We start from the raw sequence: 16,730 nt of genomic DNA, 5'->3' as shown, positions 1-16,730 counted from the left end.
TCCATCACAACATCGTAGAATTGTCAATGTCTATCGAGAAATCGATTACGTGAATTAATTTGAACGGTAAGGTTTGGAATTAGGTGCTTCAGGGCCATCTATGAGAACTAGCCTGCATAAATCCTAAGGCGTGAACCAAACCTGAAAAAAGCGTGGAGAATTCTGTTAGCTACCTTTGCGTGTAGTGACAGAGGGCGCTACACCTTAAATTGACTTACCTACTATCTCTTTTTTTACTGTTTCTATTCCATTTTAACTTGAGCAATTCACAATTCACTGCAATTCTATATTCATTCCGTTTTTCAGTAAGTAAACTGTGGCATCCAGCCATGTTGGGTAGTGTCGGCGAATTAAGTAGTGTTTTCACGTAAACAAATTAGTGTTTTGTGTTTTTTTTGTGATCATCTCGATTTGGATTAACATGACCGCCCTAACGGAATCCATGAATTGGGGTACCGAGCTCTGGGTAAGCCTCCCTAAATTCCTTGTTTGTTACTTAGGTATTTGTTTTATAACACTGTCTGAGTCGAAGTAGAGAAGGCGTTAAAAAATACAGATATTATTGTACCATTCATGTACCTATCGTCATTTTTTACCATGGTTCTTCAATATACTGTTACTGTTAGTTTGAGGACATGATAATCTCCGACGACCAAACAGATAATCTTCGGTCACAGGTTAACCGTCTGGGCCGCGTACGGTCAAATCTCGAAAACTGGAAACCTGTCCCAGTGAGGTGACTAGCAAGAGCAAGTAGTTATTTTACCTGATACAGGTGGAATCTCTTAATTCACTTTTTATTTAAATATCCTTAAGTCTTCATGAGATCTTCGCACTGTTAATTTAGGAATAAATTATTAATGACCTATTGACTTTAACATTGAGACATTTTCCATAGAAACAAGAATCTAGCCAATATCCAGGCTCTAGGTATTTCAAGGTTTCCACGGAAGTTAACTTGCAAGCAAAGTTGACAGCACATTAGTAACTTTGCCCTTAGGTTTACTCATTAACAACATTAATAATTCACTTCAATATAAAGCTAGTTCCCGTAGAAACCAAGAATCTGACCAACACTAAGGCTTTACTTCAATGCTGCAGTTAAAGTGACCTGCACAGTAACAATTTAGCCCCTAAGGCCAAATTGTTAAATTGCTATTGACTTTATCTTGACTTTAAATGTAAACCTCACTGCTAACTAATATTCATAGAACTATTGAATTAAAGCCTTAAGGGTCATATAACATGGATTTCAAGCTAATTGAAATAAAAGTTTGTATCCTATAGTTAAAGCCTTAGTTTTAGAAATAGACTTAACTTCGAGGGAAAGAGCTTGATGTTAAAGTTAATATCACATTAATATGTTCTATGTGTTTGAGGAAGATTGCTAATTTTTTCTTTAATTTATTTTTGTTGTATTTAGGGAATAAAGCCTCACTCACTAGTAAAAGTTGTTGAAGGGGTGAAGTTGTACATCAGTTTTAACTAACCGAGAATAACATTTGCCTTTTACTAAGGGGTTACTCAAAGCTTTTATTAGCATTTCAATGATAAATCGATCCCCCTCTCCAGAATTTAGGTCATGAATAAAAAAATTGATAGAAAAACAAAAATAAACATTCACTTAGATGTGTGAGAGGTTATTATCTAAAATGTGGGAAACACTCTGAAGTTCCTCTCCTGAAGCACTGATTAATGGCATGACATTAATCATATAAAAAAAAATCAATTACTTACCTCTAATGAACCTACTTTGCGTCTATTCTGTTGATTGCGATTAATTATTTCAGATAGGTAAAGAATAAAATTGAGGGTAAATAGCAATAGTATAAATTTGAAGCATCTATAAGACGACAGCGACGTTGAAAAGAATAGTTACCGTTCTTGGAAGCCGTTGGGTGAAATTTGCCATTTAAGTCTTATCCAATAATGATTTTTTTTTTAATACGAGATAATGGTACGGAGTAACATCACTGATCTAACAATGGTTTAGTCGATTATTTCTCAGATTGTTATTGAGATCTGAAATAAACTTTTAAAAAAATGTCAGTGTGGAGGTTCAGAATAACTAGTATAGAGACAAAAACCAACACTTTAACTTGAAGCTTGAGGCTTTGTTAGACGACCTGCATTTTCAAAACCGGCTTTATAGTGGTTTGAGTTTCAGAGTAAGACGTCATCGTTTTGGATTTACAATAAGATATTTCATCAATCATGTGCATATTTTAGTTGGAAACGCTGAGACATTGACTCAAAATAAACGCAACTATTCCTTCTTCCGGTTTTATTCGATTTATAAGGTATGAGTCACTCGGAAAACCTTCACCCTCCAACCCTAAGGCACGTCCGTTTATAATTTTCTTATGAACAGAGAAGGCTCCCGAAAAGGGACAGTGCTTTGGGAGCAATTTCGAGGGGAATCCACCCCGGATTCGACGTACTAGTCTGACACATTTTGATGCCTCATTTGACGGCTGTAAATTTAGATAATAAGTAGTTAATTATTTATTGGCGTGTTTACAGCACACAGGTACACTTATAATTAACAGAAGCGAAATACATCTATTAAAAATAGTAGAAGCTGATTTAAAAAGAAAATCACACGGGTCTAGCTCGGTTGTTCTCTTGAGAACGGTTCTGTCTACTTGGGAACCTGCAGGTGAAGGTCACAGCAGTCTGTGGTTCATCGCGGAATAATAATCATCTGTTAAGGTATTAAGTAGACTCAAACGGACTTTTTTTCAGGGTTCCATTAAAAGTAGATAGTTCACTTTGTGACAATCGAGGCTGCATTGAGATTTTTACGTTTTCCTTACGGCGATGGCATACTTAAACTTATTTTTAGTGCTCCACCTCCCAATACACATTATTTTAAAAGCTTTCCCTAAGCTAATGCACAGGTAAATAGAGGAGTGGCTAGAGCATAAATTGGCCTATTTTGTGGAGCATATTACAGAAAGAATTTTCCTTGGTATCTTCATACCGCTATCAACGTTATTAGCCACTTTATAGTACCGTGCGGCTCTAAATTGTACCTCTTGCCGCTCCGCCCCCCCATTTACTTTTTAACAATTTTTTTTTTTTTCATTCAAAAGCAGCGTTAAGTGGAACAAAAAATACTTTGTTATGGCATTTGTTTTTTTTTAAATTGCGCCACCAGCAGCGCAAAATAGCTGATTTTTTTAAATTGAAACATGGGTCAAGTCATGTATTTATATGTAACATACTTATACCAAAATATTCATATAAGGATACCCCGCAGAGGTATTTTGGCGGGCAACCCATTAGGAGGTATTAGTGAATGTTAGTAGATATTCTCTGGTATTAGTTGGAATTAATAGGTACTGCTCAAAATTAGTGGGTGTTAATTCAGGAATTAGCAGGTCTTAATGCGTAATGAGTAACGTATTAAGCGAGGTATCTGGGAGTTGTGGAGAGTTTTTGGGAGACAAGTTAAAAATGTCACCTTCTACAATTGTAACAATATTACGTTCTTACTAATTCAAAAAGGCCCTCGATTTCCGTATTAGTGCTTTGACTTCTTACGGGTTGTGCGCGAAACGATGAAGAAATAAACGTTTCATTTCTAACGGCTTCATATCTGTGTTCATAGTAACGACACAAAACAAATATCAATAAACTGCTGGACCTTGAAATAATCGGGGTTTTATGTTCAAACTAAACAAAAACTTTATTTAACTGATGAAGTAAAGGCAACAAAATTTATAACGTAGATTAATTAACTAAAAATTTTCAACATGCACCAAAATTAGTTTTGAACGATGCATCTGCTTCGAAGTTTTCTTCTTTCAAAATTCCTTAAATTTGTCGTTTCTTCTACTATGCAGACTGTGCCATTTGAGCCTTTCGGGCACTACTGTGGTCTTTAACAGGCAAAGAGTGCCACATTTGGCACGATTGTGCATCCAGAAACAATCCTGCAATCCTGCTTGCTGCCAGTACGACATTTCTACGCGGCATCAGTTCTCGTACGCGATCTTGTTATGTCAACAATTAGATTTGCAGAGTACCACGTGCTGGTTATGCCGAGTGGCCACCAAAAATGGGTACATCCTGTAGCTTTTTTGCTATTTCATATAATAAATTTCAAGTTTGGATTACTTATACAAGACAATGCTACGAATTTTCTGAATCTTTGAATGTTTTGTTATTTCTGATTTGGCTAGAAGTGGTCCTAACTTTAAAATTTTCAATAAGACACCTTGTATTTTTTCATATTTTTGGATCAAGCAGATTATTCTACCTCCAGCAGGACAATTTTGGATTTTTTTATGAGAATTAAGTAGTTGTCATCTAATTTAAAATGCAGTTATTTTCAAATATCGCATATATTTGGGTTCTAATTATAAAAACATCCTAAATCTAATCTTTTTGTTTTTTAGTTGGTATTTTGACCTAAATTCCTGACATCAATTTTTTTTTGTTAAAAAATGCAACAAAGGTTAACCTCATTTACAGAAAAGAACAATATACAAAATCATATAATGTGTCCAGATTATTACTATATTGGATATTAAGCTACCTAAATTATACTAAAGAGGAATTAAAGAAAAAAAGTTAATGATTTTTTAATCAGACTGATAAGTTTCAGAATATTCTCATTTGAATCTTTTAACAGTTCTATGTTTTTTTCATAAAATGTAAGAAACCAGAAATCATACGTCAACGCTGTTTACAGTATATTAAAAGTTGGTTAAAAAATGGCAACTTTTTTTCATTTAATCGATTTTGCAACTTTCCATTTTGGAGATAGCACTAGTTGACACACCTAAATGATACATCCTACACACTGTGCTGTATGATTCAAATTGTGAAAATAAGTGTTTGATACTATTAGTTTCATCCAAGGTTATTTTTGAGTCGATGTCGGGTTTAAAAAAAACCACAGGCGACAGTGTTATTATGTAAAGGCTCTATGATCAAACAGGGGGTGAAACCGCATATCTACTTCCTTTTATAGGAAGCCCTTTTTATTAAATTCACTGAGGTGGAATGAGGCATATGGTTCTATAAAGTGAGTTTGTCAGTCAAAATTTGGAAACTAGCTCTGACTGATCTTTTTTTTTCTATCGATCTGTATTTTGTCCACAATTTTATTATGTAACAAGTTTAGTTCCTGTTGATAAATTAACACAATTTACTTAAGTTTAAAGCCGTGCTTAGTTTTGTTGAAAGAAAAAAAAATGTTAATGTTAGTGTTACTCTTTTAGACCCTGACCACTAGAGTTGATTGGCCAATTTTTGCAAAATTAACACAAATTTCAAATTTTCTCTATCTCTTTTTAGTTTGAACGTTGGTAGCGAAACAGGACTAAATTATGTCCTCAATTACATCTAATTCGAGATTTAATTGTAGTAGAATTAATTTCTTCAGGTATAGGCTACCAAGGTATCTACTGAGACCAAGATTTGGAAAAAAACAATAAGAACAATCCTAAATGTTCATTCACTCTGATCAGATACCGTTACTTGCTTTAAACTCTTAACAGCAAGAGAACTTTTCATAATTTAACCAATCTTGCGTCTCCAACATTTTCTGAAATAGCAATAGGCACAAAGTATAATATTCTTCTAAAATATTCTCCCAATATTTTGAATTTTTCGCGAACTTATACATTTCAGAGAATTATTTCTACTTTTTTGTGTGTTTTTAAGGTTGTAAAGTTTTATTATATTTTTATCACATTATCTGATATTCTATTTCCGTCCACTACTTAAAACATTCAATCACAGAGGAGACCTAAACCAAGAGCTGGATATTTTTACTTATTTTACTAAATTTTCAATACACTTTATTACCGAAATTGAATTGGAAGAGATTTTAAACTGCGTGTTTACACCTTCGTGGTTAATGATTCTTCGAGGAAAGTTTAGCAATAAAAGATTTCTGTACAAATACCCGTGAAACAGTGCTTGCTATAATTTTATTGTGTGTAAAAAGTAAATTTAGATCAGTGCATCTAAGTGAGTCAAGTTTTTATTCAAGTTATCGCTGTTCCGGTGAATAGGCGTGTGTATACAAAAATAAGATTTCCACAGAGGTCAACAGTTTCTTGTCTACTCAGGAAGTGTCACATTGCGTTTTATTTAGTTTTATATTCATTGTTCTGTTACAAACCTTCCAAGAACTGCAAGGAATAATCGATACTTGGTTATAGGAGTAGAAGATAAAATTTCAAGGATACGCTGGTAATTGCGCCTCTTCAGATATGAATTCAATGCGTAACATCCTGATACCAACGTGAAATATATTGTTTTTCGTAAATATGAATCGGAAGAAAAATGACCAAATTTGAAGATCTAAAAATCCTCTAATAATGGTTAAAAAAAGTGAGACCTAACAAATTGACATTTCAATTTCTTGAAGCCTATGAATGTTTCATGCTTTTGGGTTGTTCGATAATTAATGTCGTATTTTTAATGTTTTTTCAAAGTGAATATACTTATATTAATAATAAATATTAATCAATGATGTAGTGGCCATCTTGGTGGATGACCTTTTGCCATCTTTCGGCAAGTTGGAAAATTCCGCGTTCGAAAAAGCCTTGATTTTTAGAAGTAACAAAATCGATTTAACTCATTTTTAACGGCTTGATCAGAATCGAAATTTTTACCATTCAAATGATTTTGAAGAGAACGAAACGAATAATAATCTGATGGCGCCAAGTCAGGGCTGTACGGTGGATGAGGTATCAGTTCCCAATTTAGTTCCAATAATTTTTAACGCTTTATTAAAGACGTATGGGGTCTGGCGTAATCACGATGGAATAGTACCCCTTTGCGATTGGCGAGTTCAGGACGTTTTCTTTTGATTTCTTCGTTCAATTTCGATAGCTGACGACAGTAAACATTCGAATGAATAATTTGGTTTCTCGGAAGCAGTTCAAAATAAAGAACACCCTTGTAGTCCCACCACACAGATAGCATAATCTTCTTGTGATGAATATTGGCTTTGGACATCGATTGTGCAGGTTCATCTTGCTTGGTCCATGATCGTTTTCGGACTACGTTATCGTAGACAATCCATTTTTCATCACCCGTTATGACTCTTTTTAGAAATGGGTCGTTTTGGTTACGATTCAGCAAAGAATCGCATATGGTAATGCGTTTGGTGAGGTGAATTTCCTGCAATTCGTGAGGAACCCAAACATCCAATTTGCTAACGTACCCAAGCTTTTTTAAATGCAGAGAAATGCAGAGAATTCGATATGTTCAACTTTCCTGCTATCTCTCGAGTTGTCATACGCCGATTAGCTTCGATTAAGGCCTTTATTTTATCGTTATCAATGGTGATTGGGCGTCCAGTGTGTGATGCATCTTGGACGCATCCGGAACGAAAGCGAAAAAACCAACGCTGGCACTGGGCGTTCAGTAAGGCAGTTCTCACCATAAACCTCACACAATTTCTTCTGAGCTGGTACTGCATTTTTGCCCTTTCGAAAGTAAAATAATAAAATGTGTCGATAATGCTCACTTTGATTGTCCATCTTCGACTTAAATTTTAAATAACTTCTTGTTTACTAATCACGTTCAATTTTCGATAGAAAAAAGCCTAAAACGTAACCTTTAAAATGGCATATAATAATATAAGCGACGAGATCACTATTACTCGATGTGTATAAATTAAGCCATCTATGAGAATAATACGACATTCATTATCGAACAACCCAATACATAGTACGTAGTTCACATTGTACAAGTACAGATAAGTCAGAAAGCGCTTTCTTTCTGAAATAATAGATACTGAAGGCTTTTCAGCAATGATGATTCTGTTCCTTTACTTTTGTCCATCTTTCTTTTCACTAAAAGTACGATAAAACAATGCAGACACAATTTTGCATGCTTCGCGTTAAAATCAACAAGTTGCGCACTATGCATTCAAGTTAAATATGAAACTAGCGTGCCAAAAATGTCTGCTTGGTACCAATGGTACCAAAAAAACCTAGTGTTTTTGCGAGTGTAAAGACGTAAATTTTGAAGTACAGTAAAACTCGGTTATAACGAATACGAGGAGATCGGAGATTTTGTTCGTTATAACCAGTTGTCGATAATATTTGTTCGAATTAAATAGAATGTATGCTAAAGCATTTTTCGGACATAAAATTGATTTCAAAATTGAACAGAAATCACAAATGAACCTAAATATGAATTACCTACATACCAAATTACCCTAAAATTACATACTATAATATCTAAAATATCTATTTTTTTTTTCATTTCAAAATAGTCAGTAATTTTATTTTGTATTTGATTTTTTACAAATTATTGTCTTTCAATATAATTAAATAATTTGTCAAAAGCTTGAAATACAAAACGTTCAGCATTAGAAAAGTACAAAAGTTTAGAACTCTTATTCATATAATTGAGAGACATATTTGGTAGATCATTTTCGTCAGCTGCCTCTTCCACATTTTCACTATCCAGGAGTTCTTCCTTAGAGGCTGTCTCAGCTATGGTGACACACGCAATCAATTCAGCATTGTTTGGAACAGCAGTGGTTATTAATCTGTTATGAATTTCGAAATATTCATTGATGTCGATATTATTATGCTGTTTAATTCAAGCAGCCAAAGGAATGTCGTCTTCATCCACAATGTATTGTGCAGTTAACTACCAACAAGCCTCAGTCTCAAATACGCCAAAGGGATGTCATCTCTTTCATTATCTTCGTTTGTGGACTGAGAGATTAATCCTGTATGAAGAAAACAGTTTCCAATTGTTACACCAGTGTGTAAAATAATTGCATCGACCGAATTCTTAATTGAGAATATCATATAACACGTAAATTTGCTAAGGAAACAATTTCTTTTTTTTTAAATAATACTATCTAATAAAATAAGTAAAAAAAAACAATAACAAAATAACAAATAACGTTTTTTTTTTTAATAACATATATTCTAAAATATTCTTGAACATCTGTGTGCGAAAAATTAGCACCAAAACACGCCTTAGTAAAAAGATTTAATTTGATGGGTCTAATCATTTTTTTAAAATTAATAATTGATTGTGGAACCTTTGTTCTTTATTACTAAACTACATCTCTTGGACATGGAATCCACTAAATGTTGGTGCCTTTCCAAAGGGGCGACTGCCCATGCATTTTTTACCACTTGCCACAAATCATTTGTAGTTACCGGTCTGGCATCGAAAACTGCTTTTTTTTATGTCCATCCACAAGTTTTCGATGGGATTCAGGCCAGGAGATTGAGCCGGTCAATCCATGACCTGAATCCTATTGACTTAGAATCACTGTTTGACAAGCCTACTGGTGTGTTTTGGGTCATTATCCTGTTGCAGGACCCATCTCAGCAGCATTTCTTCTTCAGCATAAGGCAGCATCACTTCAAGAATATTCACATAAATTAGTACGTTCATTTTTTCTTTTATCCAAAAAATTGGCCCAGTGTCTTAGTATGAGAAACATTAATTTTTGCACCACCATGCTTTACTGTTTTAGGTCGTAGGCAACATTAGGAGGTCTTTGTACGTGTTGCTTGCGACCCGACGAACCTAATAGCGCTACTTTAAACTTATTGGTCCATAACATATTCCTCCAAGAAAAAGCTGGCCAATCTACCCTTTCTTCCGCCCAAGAATTCGTCCATTCAAGTTGTTTTTTATTAAGAGCCGTCTTATGGTTGACGTGTCAACTGGCAATGGGAAATCTTGTTTTAACTTAGTTGAGGTAACAAATGGATCTTGTACGGTGGCTCTAATTTTCCTAATATCACTTTTGTTTTTCTTCCTCGTGTTTTTGGTCCAGGCGTCCATTTTTTTGCATTGGAAATCATTTTATTTGAACACCCGAGAGATTCTGTAATAAATTTATACGTTTTTCCTTGAGCCAAAGGTTTTTAATGATGTTCCGTTTCTCCTCCGAACAGTGTTTCTTTCAACCTATCTTTCTGAAAATTCAGCTGCCGTTTAATTCGAAATTTTTACGAATTATCATTACTTAACTTAATAGGTTTCTAAAAACAATCTATTTAAAAACTGAATGCAAACTTTTTCTAAATAAACATGAGTTTTTTTCGAAGACAGACTTTATACGAGAGCTCTTTCGTTGATGCCTTGTAGTACCAGTCAAGTGTCAGTACTATAGTAAAGTTTCTTACCATTCAACTAAATGACCCCATGTCAAATATTCTCTTATAGATAGAGCTAGAGATAATTTTTAAAACATTGAAATGCTATTGTTGGTGCTATTATTTTGCACACAGATGTATTTTGGAAACGTTTCGCCATGCCCCACTTATTTTTATTATTGCATCGAAGAGTGTGAATCTGAAGTCTTCCTTGTTTTCAAAGACGTTTAGTGACCGTACTACAAACACTTTTCGATAGTATGTCTTTAGACAACGTATAACACCTTGGTCCATTGGTTGGAAATCAAGTTTAACAAATCTAAGATTTCTTAGTTGTGGATGTACTGGACAGTTATCTAAAATCAATATTATGTTTCTGTTTTCTTTCGAAGTTCTTCATCCCATTCTTGAACTAGTTTTTCAAAAATTTCACCTGTCATCCATGCTCTTTTGTTCGACACGTAATTTAAATGTAACTTGTCTTTATTTTTAAAACATCTCAGTGATTTAGATTTACCAATTACCATCAATCGACATTTCTTAGTTCCAGTCATAGCACAAACCCATAGAGTAATTCTTTCTTTGCTTTGTTTGCTATCACTACATTTCTTTCCCTTCAATTTTAATGTTTTATCTGGAGTAATTCTTTAAATCAAACCTGCTTCATCTTCGTTGATGATATCGTTCAATTCGTATCTAGCACTAATACTTGGCCATTTATTTTCAAGCCATTCAGATGTTACTGCAGGCGATGTCCCAGCTGCTTCTCCATGGATTTTATCCACCGATATGTTGTGTCTCAATCTAAATCTATCGACCCACCCTCTTGTACATACAAAATCTTCACCGCCACTAGAATCACTACGCAAATTTGCTAGTTCTTTTGCTAGTTTTTCGGCCTTTGCTTGTAAAATTGAGCTAAAAATTGGATTGATTCCTTTGAATTGTGGACCATTTAAGAAGCGTTTGGTCTTCATCATTTTTGATCGGTTCTCGTATTCTTTTTTTTTGTTTTTAGATTAGTTGTGCTAAGTAAATTCTTAATTTCATCTTTTTTTTTTTAATCGTAGAAATGATAGATTGTGATTATGCTTTTTGCATACATTTGAATGAGAAATTCCCAACTCCAAATCAAAAGTGATATTTAATTTTTGTTCAGTTGTCAACACTACGTTTTTTAGCTTCTGTATTAATAGTGAACCGCACTCTTTAGAATATACAATTCGCGTGGCCGAAGAGCGTTACTTCCTCCAAGCGGTGCAACTTCACCAACAAATTAACTACTTTTGTTAAAGTTTATTCATATGAATAACAACGTGATACAACAATCGCAAGAACCGTCGCAATCGAGAAAAACGAGCAAACAACTTTTTGCCTTCTCAAGAAGTCTTAAATATTGAAATTAAACTAAACAAAAAACATTATTAAAAAATTTTTCATGCTAACGGAACTTGGATGAAAAGGGTGCCTGATTACAGTCTAGACCAAACCTAAACATGAACCAAAATCAATTTCAAATCGAGTGACGCTAATTGCGTAATTTGATAACAGGGCTAAACCTAGGCCTATGCAGAAACAAATAAATTAAACCAAGAACGATAAACAATATAAAAGTCCCAGTACCTTAGCTAGACTCTGCTCCAAGAAAAAGTATCGTAGGATAACACTGACGTTGAATTTCTTCTTTTACAACGAATGAAAAAAAAAGCATGACAATGAATATGTGATCTGGGAGTTCCCCGGAGTTGAGAATTTTCATCTAAAAATCGATATTACTTCGTTGGAACCGATAATATCTCCTTGTTTTGTGTTGAAAAGTGTTCACTTAAAGCGATTGTTCATGATATTAGGTCGTGTAGTATGAAATAAGTAGATTCTCGAAATGCCACATTCAACTGCGAATAACTTCACTCTAAATCTATATTTGGACTTGACTTTTTTATGTGGAAAAGGCACATTCTTCCTCTTTCGATCAGAGTTTAAAGTGTTCAAAATTATTGAAAACTTTTATTTTTATAAACATTTTTGTGCAGCCATGCAAAATAGTGAAATTCGTGTGTTTGACACAATGAAATATGAGTTCCACCGTGGAACCACAACAGCTCAGACGGCTCGCAATATTAATGATGTGTTTGGTACTGAAGTCACTTCACAGCAAACAGTATCTCGTTGGTTCATGAAATTTCGTTCTGGCAATTTTGACCTGAACTAACCTGAACAAATGAACCACGTGGACGACCTGAAACTCAAGTGGATAACGATTATCTGAAAGTGTGGAAGCGTGGTGGAAGCGAATCCACGTCAAAGTGCAAGCGAATTATCGTTAATATTCAGTTCAGTCAGTCAGTCCAAAAAAACAATATTGACTCATTTGGCTGAAATTAGCTGAAATAAGGTGAAAAAGCTGGACAAGTGGGTACCGCATGAGTTGAGCGACATACAGAAAGAACGACGTCTCGAAGCTTGTTCTTTGTTGTGCCGGTATAATAACGATCCATTTTTCAATCGGATTGTTACTTGTGATGAGAAATGGATCCTATATGACAATACCAGACCAGAGTTCATCGCAGTGGTTGGATCAAGATGAACCACCAAAACATTGTGCGAAAAAAAATCTTCATCAAAAGAAGCTTATGGTGTCCGTTTGGTGGTCCAACGCAGGTGTCATCCATCACAGCTTCATGAAACCTGGTGAATCGATTACGGCTGATGTCTACTGCCGACAACTGACCGAAGTGATGAGGCAACTGACGCCAGCCAAGCAGTCAAGATTAGTCAATCGAAGCGCACCGCTATTGTTGCACGACAACGCTCGGCCACACACCGCACAAGTCACCTTGGCCAAGCTACAGGAGTTGGAAACTCTTCGTCATCCACCGTATTCGCCCGACTTAGCACCCACTGATTACCACTTCTTTCGAAATTTGGATAACTTCTTGGTAGGGAAAACATTCAACTCCGACGAGGCTGTCAAAGCTGCCTTCCAAGAGTTTATCGACTCCCGGCCTGCAGGCTTTTACAGCAGGGGAATCAATGAACTTCCCGTTAAATGGCAGAAGTGTATTGATAATGGTGGTGCATATTTCGATTGACAATAAAAACATTTCATATGAAAAAAAAATGACTAAAGTTTCAATTCAATTCTACTCATTTCATACTACACGACCTAATACAAGAGTTCACAATATCCGAGTGACTAAAGCATGTAGTTATACGGAAAGTAAAACTTTAATTTTGTTCGCTAAAACCGAGTGTTCGCTGCATCCAGGATACGCTCTAATCGAATTCTACTGTACCAGTAAACTGGCGCGAATAATTAGCACCAATAAACATATTAAGCCAGGTGTACACACGCATGGTTTGTTGGCGCCATTGCCAGCGTAATTATTGCCGCCAAAAAGCTTAACTGCTTTTTTGGTCGCATTTATTGGTACGAGTTATGGGTGGCAGTTTACTCACATTTTAAAATTTACGAGTCTATACACGCAAAAATCCGACTGGTCAACTGGCGCCTATGGTTCATACATGTGTAAAAAACCCTGTTTTGAAACAGTTCAACTTATTGGCGCTAGTAATTACACTGGCACTGGCTCCAATAAACCCTAACCAACCCTAACCAATAAACCTCCAATAAACCCCCAAAAACTGGTACCACAGATGTGTTACTGCATGCATGGTTTATTTTAACTTTGCTTTACTGGCACGGCCATTGGTGCCACTACATCCATGTATGTGTAAACTGTCTTTAATAATTAATTGTTTAAAAGAGTTATACGAATTAAATTAATAATTGTTCGGGTTGAAAATTTTAGCCATTTTTAGACATGTAATAAATAACAGGGTATCCCAGAATAAGGGGATCAACACATTTTCCTTGGTCAAAAATAGCATATCAATTCATGGTGATATACTTATATACGAAATTGTCTTCTTGTGGAGATACAGTTTCTCAAAGTCTAATTTTTTTTAAGTTTCGCAGATAGGTCGAAAACGGCTATATGAATTGCAACGAAATTTGGTGTATAATCTTTCTGCTTCTCAGAGCACATTCGGTGGGGGTTATTATTCTACAACTATCAAGGGTAGTGGTCAATTGCTAAAAGGTCGTATGTTAAATGCACTCAAAGTTTTTTATTTGCTTATAAAGACGTTTTTTTTTTTAATGAAATTCCCGGTCTGTTACGCAACTTTTTTTTCTTTTATTGAATTTTGATTTGGAGCCTCAATTAGACAGAATTTTTTTAAATTTCGATTTCTTGAAACGAAGCTATAATGAATGTGATGCCATTATGTAATTGACAAGAACGCCGTCATCAGTTCAGCTTATTGTTAACATTGTCAGTGAACGCATAGCGTTCTAATTTAATTAGGTTTCACAGGTTTTAAGTAAGTTTTGAAAAATGTATACGTTTGAAGACAACAGATATTTTACTCACATTCGTGTTTTGTCAGGGAAATTGTCGTATTAGTGTGAGAGTGCACGCGGAAAAATTTTCAAATCGGCGATCTCCAAATTGGAAAATTTTTACACAATTTGAGAGAAAGCTCTAAGAAACTGGCAGCTTTGCTGTTCAACGTCATCTATGTGGGCGCTATAGGGCGTTACCGGTTGAACGGGAGGAAAAAGTTTTGAAGAGTTTGGAGCAGAATGCTCATAACAGCACAAAAAGGCTAGAACTTCCAACATTCCAAAAACATCGGTGTATAGAACGATAAGAGAAGAACCAATCCGTCCATATCATTCAGGCAGTTCAAAATATTGAAGAAGCTGACTATCCGCTCCGCTTGAATTTTTGTTGCACCATAAAGAATCATCAACGACGTGATTCCCATTTTGTTAACATAATTTTATTTACGGATGAATCATGCTTCATTCGAACGGGTATCTCGAACTTACATAATGAGCGTGGAAGAAAATTCACATGCTACTGCTGTTAGGCGTTACCAGAGAAGGATTCAGGTAAATATTTCGATTGGTGTTATAGGAGAACATTTAGTTGGTCCATACTTTTTGCCTCATGCTCCTAGCGCCATTTATTGCTTCAAATTTCTCTAAATTGATTTACCAGATTTATTTGAAGAAATACCCCTAGAAGTTCGACATGAAATGTGGTTTCAACAAGATAGAGGTCCTAAACATTTTGGATTCATCCTGAGGCATTATCTCCACGAGCAATTCTCAGAACGTTGGACAGGCAGAGGAAATGATACCCCTTTTCAAAGGCCACCTAAATTGCCAGATCTGACTCCCTGCGATTTTTCTATTTGAAGTACGCTAAAATCCCTTGTATATACTGTTCCTATTCAAAATAAAGACCACCTAAGAGACCGAATTTTGCAAGTAGCTGACGGAATGTGTAATAATCCAATAATGTTGGACATTTTTTCGACGCCTGAATTTGTATTCTAGACCGGGGTGGTCATGTTGAGCACTTATTAAATTAATTGTTTACTGACATTTATGCTTTTACTTCCTCCTGAGGGCTATGCGTTCACTGACATTGTCAAGTATACAACAATGGCATAATATTTATCGTAGCTTGTTTTCCAGGAATCGAAATAAAAAAACAATTCCATCTAATTGAGGCTCCAAATCAAAATTCACAAAGAAATTAAAAAAAAGTTGCGTGACAAATCAGGAATTTCATTAAAAAAAAAACAACCGTCTTCATGAGCGAATAAAAAAGTTCTGGTGTATATAACATATAACCTTGTAGCAATTAACCACTAACCCTGATGGTTTTAGAATAAAAACCTCCGTTGAATGTGCCTCGAGAAGCAGAAAGATTATGCACTAAATTTCTTTGCAATCCATATAACCGTTTCAATCTATCTTCAAAACTTAAAAAAAGTGAGACTTTGAGAGGCTGTGTCTCCACAAGGAGACAATTTCGTATATAAGTATATCACTATGAATTGATATATTTTTGACCAAGGAATATGTGGTTAAGCGTTGACCTTTTCATTCTGGGACACTGTATAATAAAAACAGCATTAAGCATAAAAATGAAGTCAGTACTTAAAATAAGGCCTAAAATTATAAAATAGAAATTTGAAACAAATCTTTGCAGTTATTATTAGATTGATCTATAATAAAAGTGAGCCTAAATAGGCATAAAGTAAAGCGCATTAAGTCGACGAGGCTAACTTAAAAACTATAGGATAGGATCTATGGATAGAAAATATCACACCATATAATATGCAGGATATTAAGAAGATTTTGTTTCATAAAATCTGATACACCCTCTTAGGGCGTACCAGGGTGTATAGGATCTCACCCTCAAGTTATATAGGGTGTGAGGAGGGTATATTAAAAGTTTAGGTGTGAGTTAATTTGTTCTTGAAGGTGTGTGCTCTCGATATGAACGAGGAATTGCACTTCAAAGATAATTATCTCTGTTTATGTAGAATGCTTGATAAAGCAGCGTAGAATATAATAGTTTAATATTTTTTCCGTCAGCCCTTTGTACTTCATTAGTGACATCATGGCACGAAAATTTCACGAATATGTCAAACCATAATAAACGTTTACCAGATTTATCGTAAATATTTTTTCTTGAACGAACACAATTTTTACATTCTCGTCAGTGAATCACTGGTTTTTACCCAGGACGTGTTGCGCTT

The 16,730-nt window shown here is 35.0% G+C and overlaps 1 protein-coding gene across 7 annotated transcripts in view; it reads left to right on the top strand.

Annotated features, from left to right (window-relative positions):
• The first annotated feature begins 282 nt into the window (after positions 1-282).
• Positions 283-16,730, top strand: part of Cip4 (formin-binding protein 1-like Cip4) — a 62,092-nt gene continuing 45,644 nt past the window's right edge. For 3 of the 7 annotated variants that reach the window (XM_066406831.1, XM_066406827.1, XM_066406825.1), the window contains exon 1: positions 284-466. In XM_066406831.1, the coding sequence (XP_066262928.1) occupies positions 422-466 (45 nt within the window). In that variant the 5' untranslated portion in view covers positions 284-421. Of the gene's footprint in view, positions 467-16,730 lie in introns of all 7 variants that reach the window. The other 4 variants (XM_066406830.1, XM_066406829.1, XM_066406826.1 and 1 more) reach the window with 2 other exon arrangements.

Source organism: Euwallacea similis, chromosome 3 (genome assembly GCF_039881205.1).
Source record: "Euwallacea similis isolate ESF13 chromosome 3, ESF131.1, whole genome shotgun sequence".
In the NCBI taxonomy this organism is placed as follows: Eukaryota; Metazoa; Arthropoda; class Insecta; order Coleoptera; family Curculionidae; genus Euwallacea; species Euwallacea similis.
This window is presented reverse-complemented; position numbering and strand designations above follow the sequence as displayed.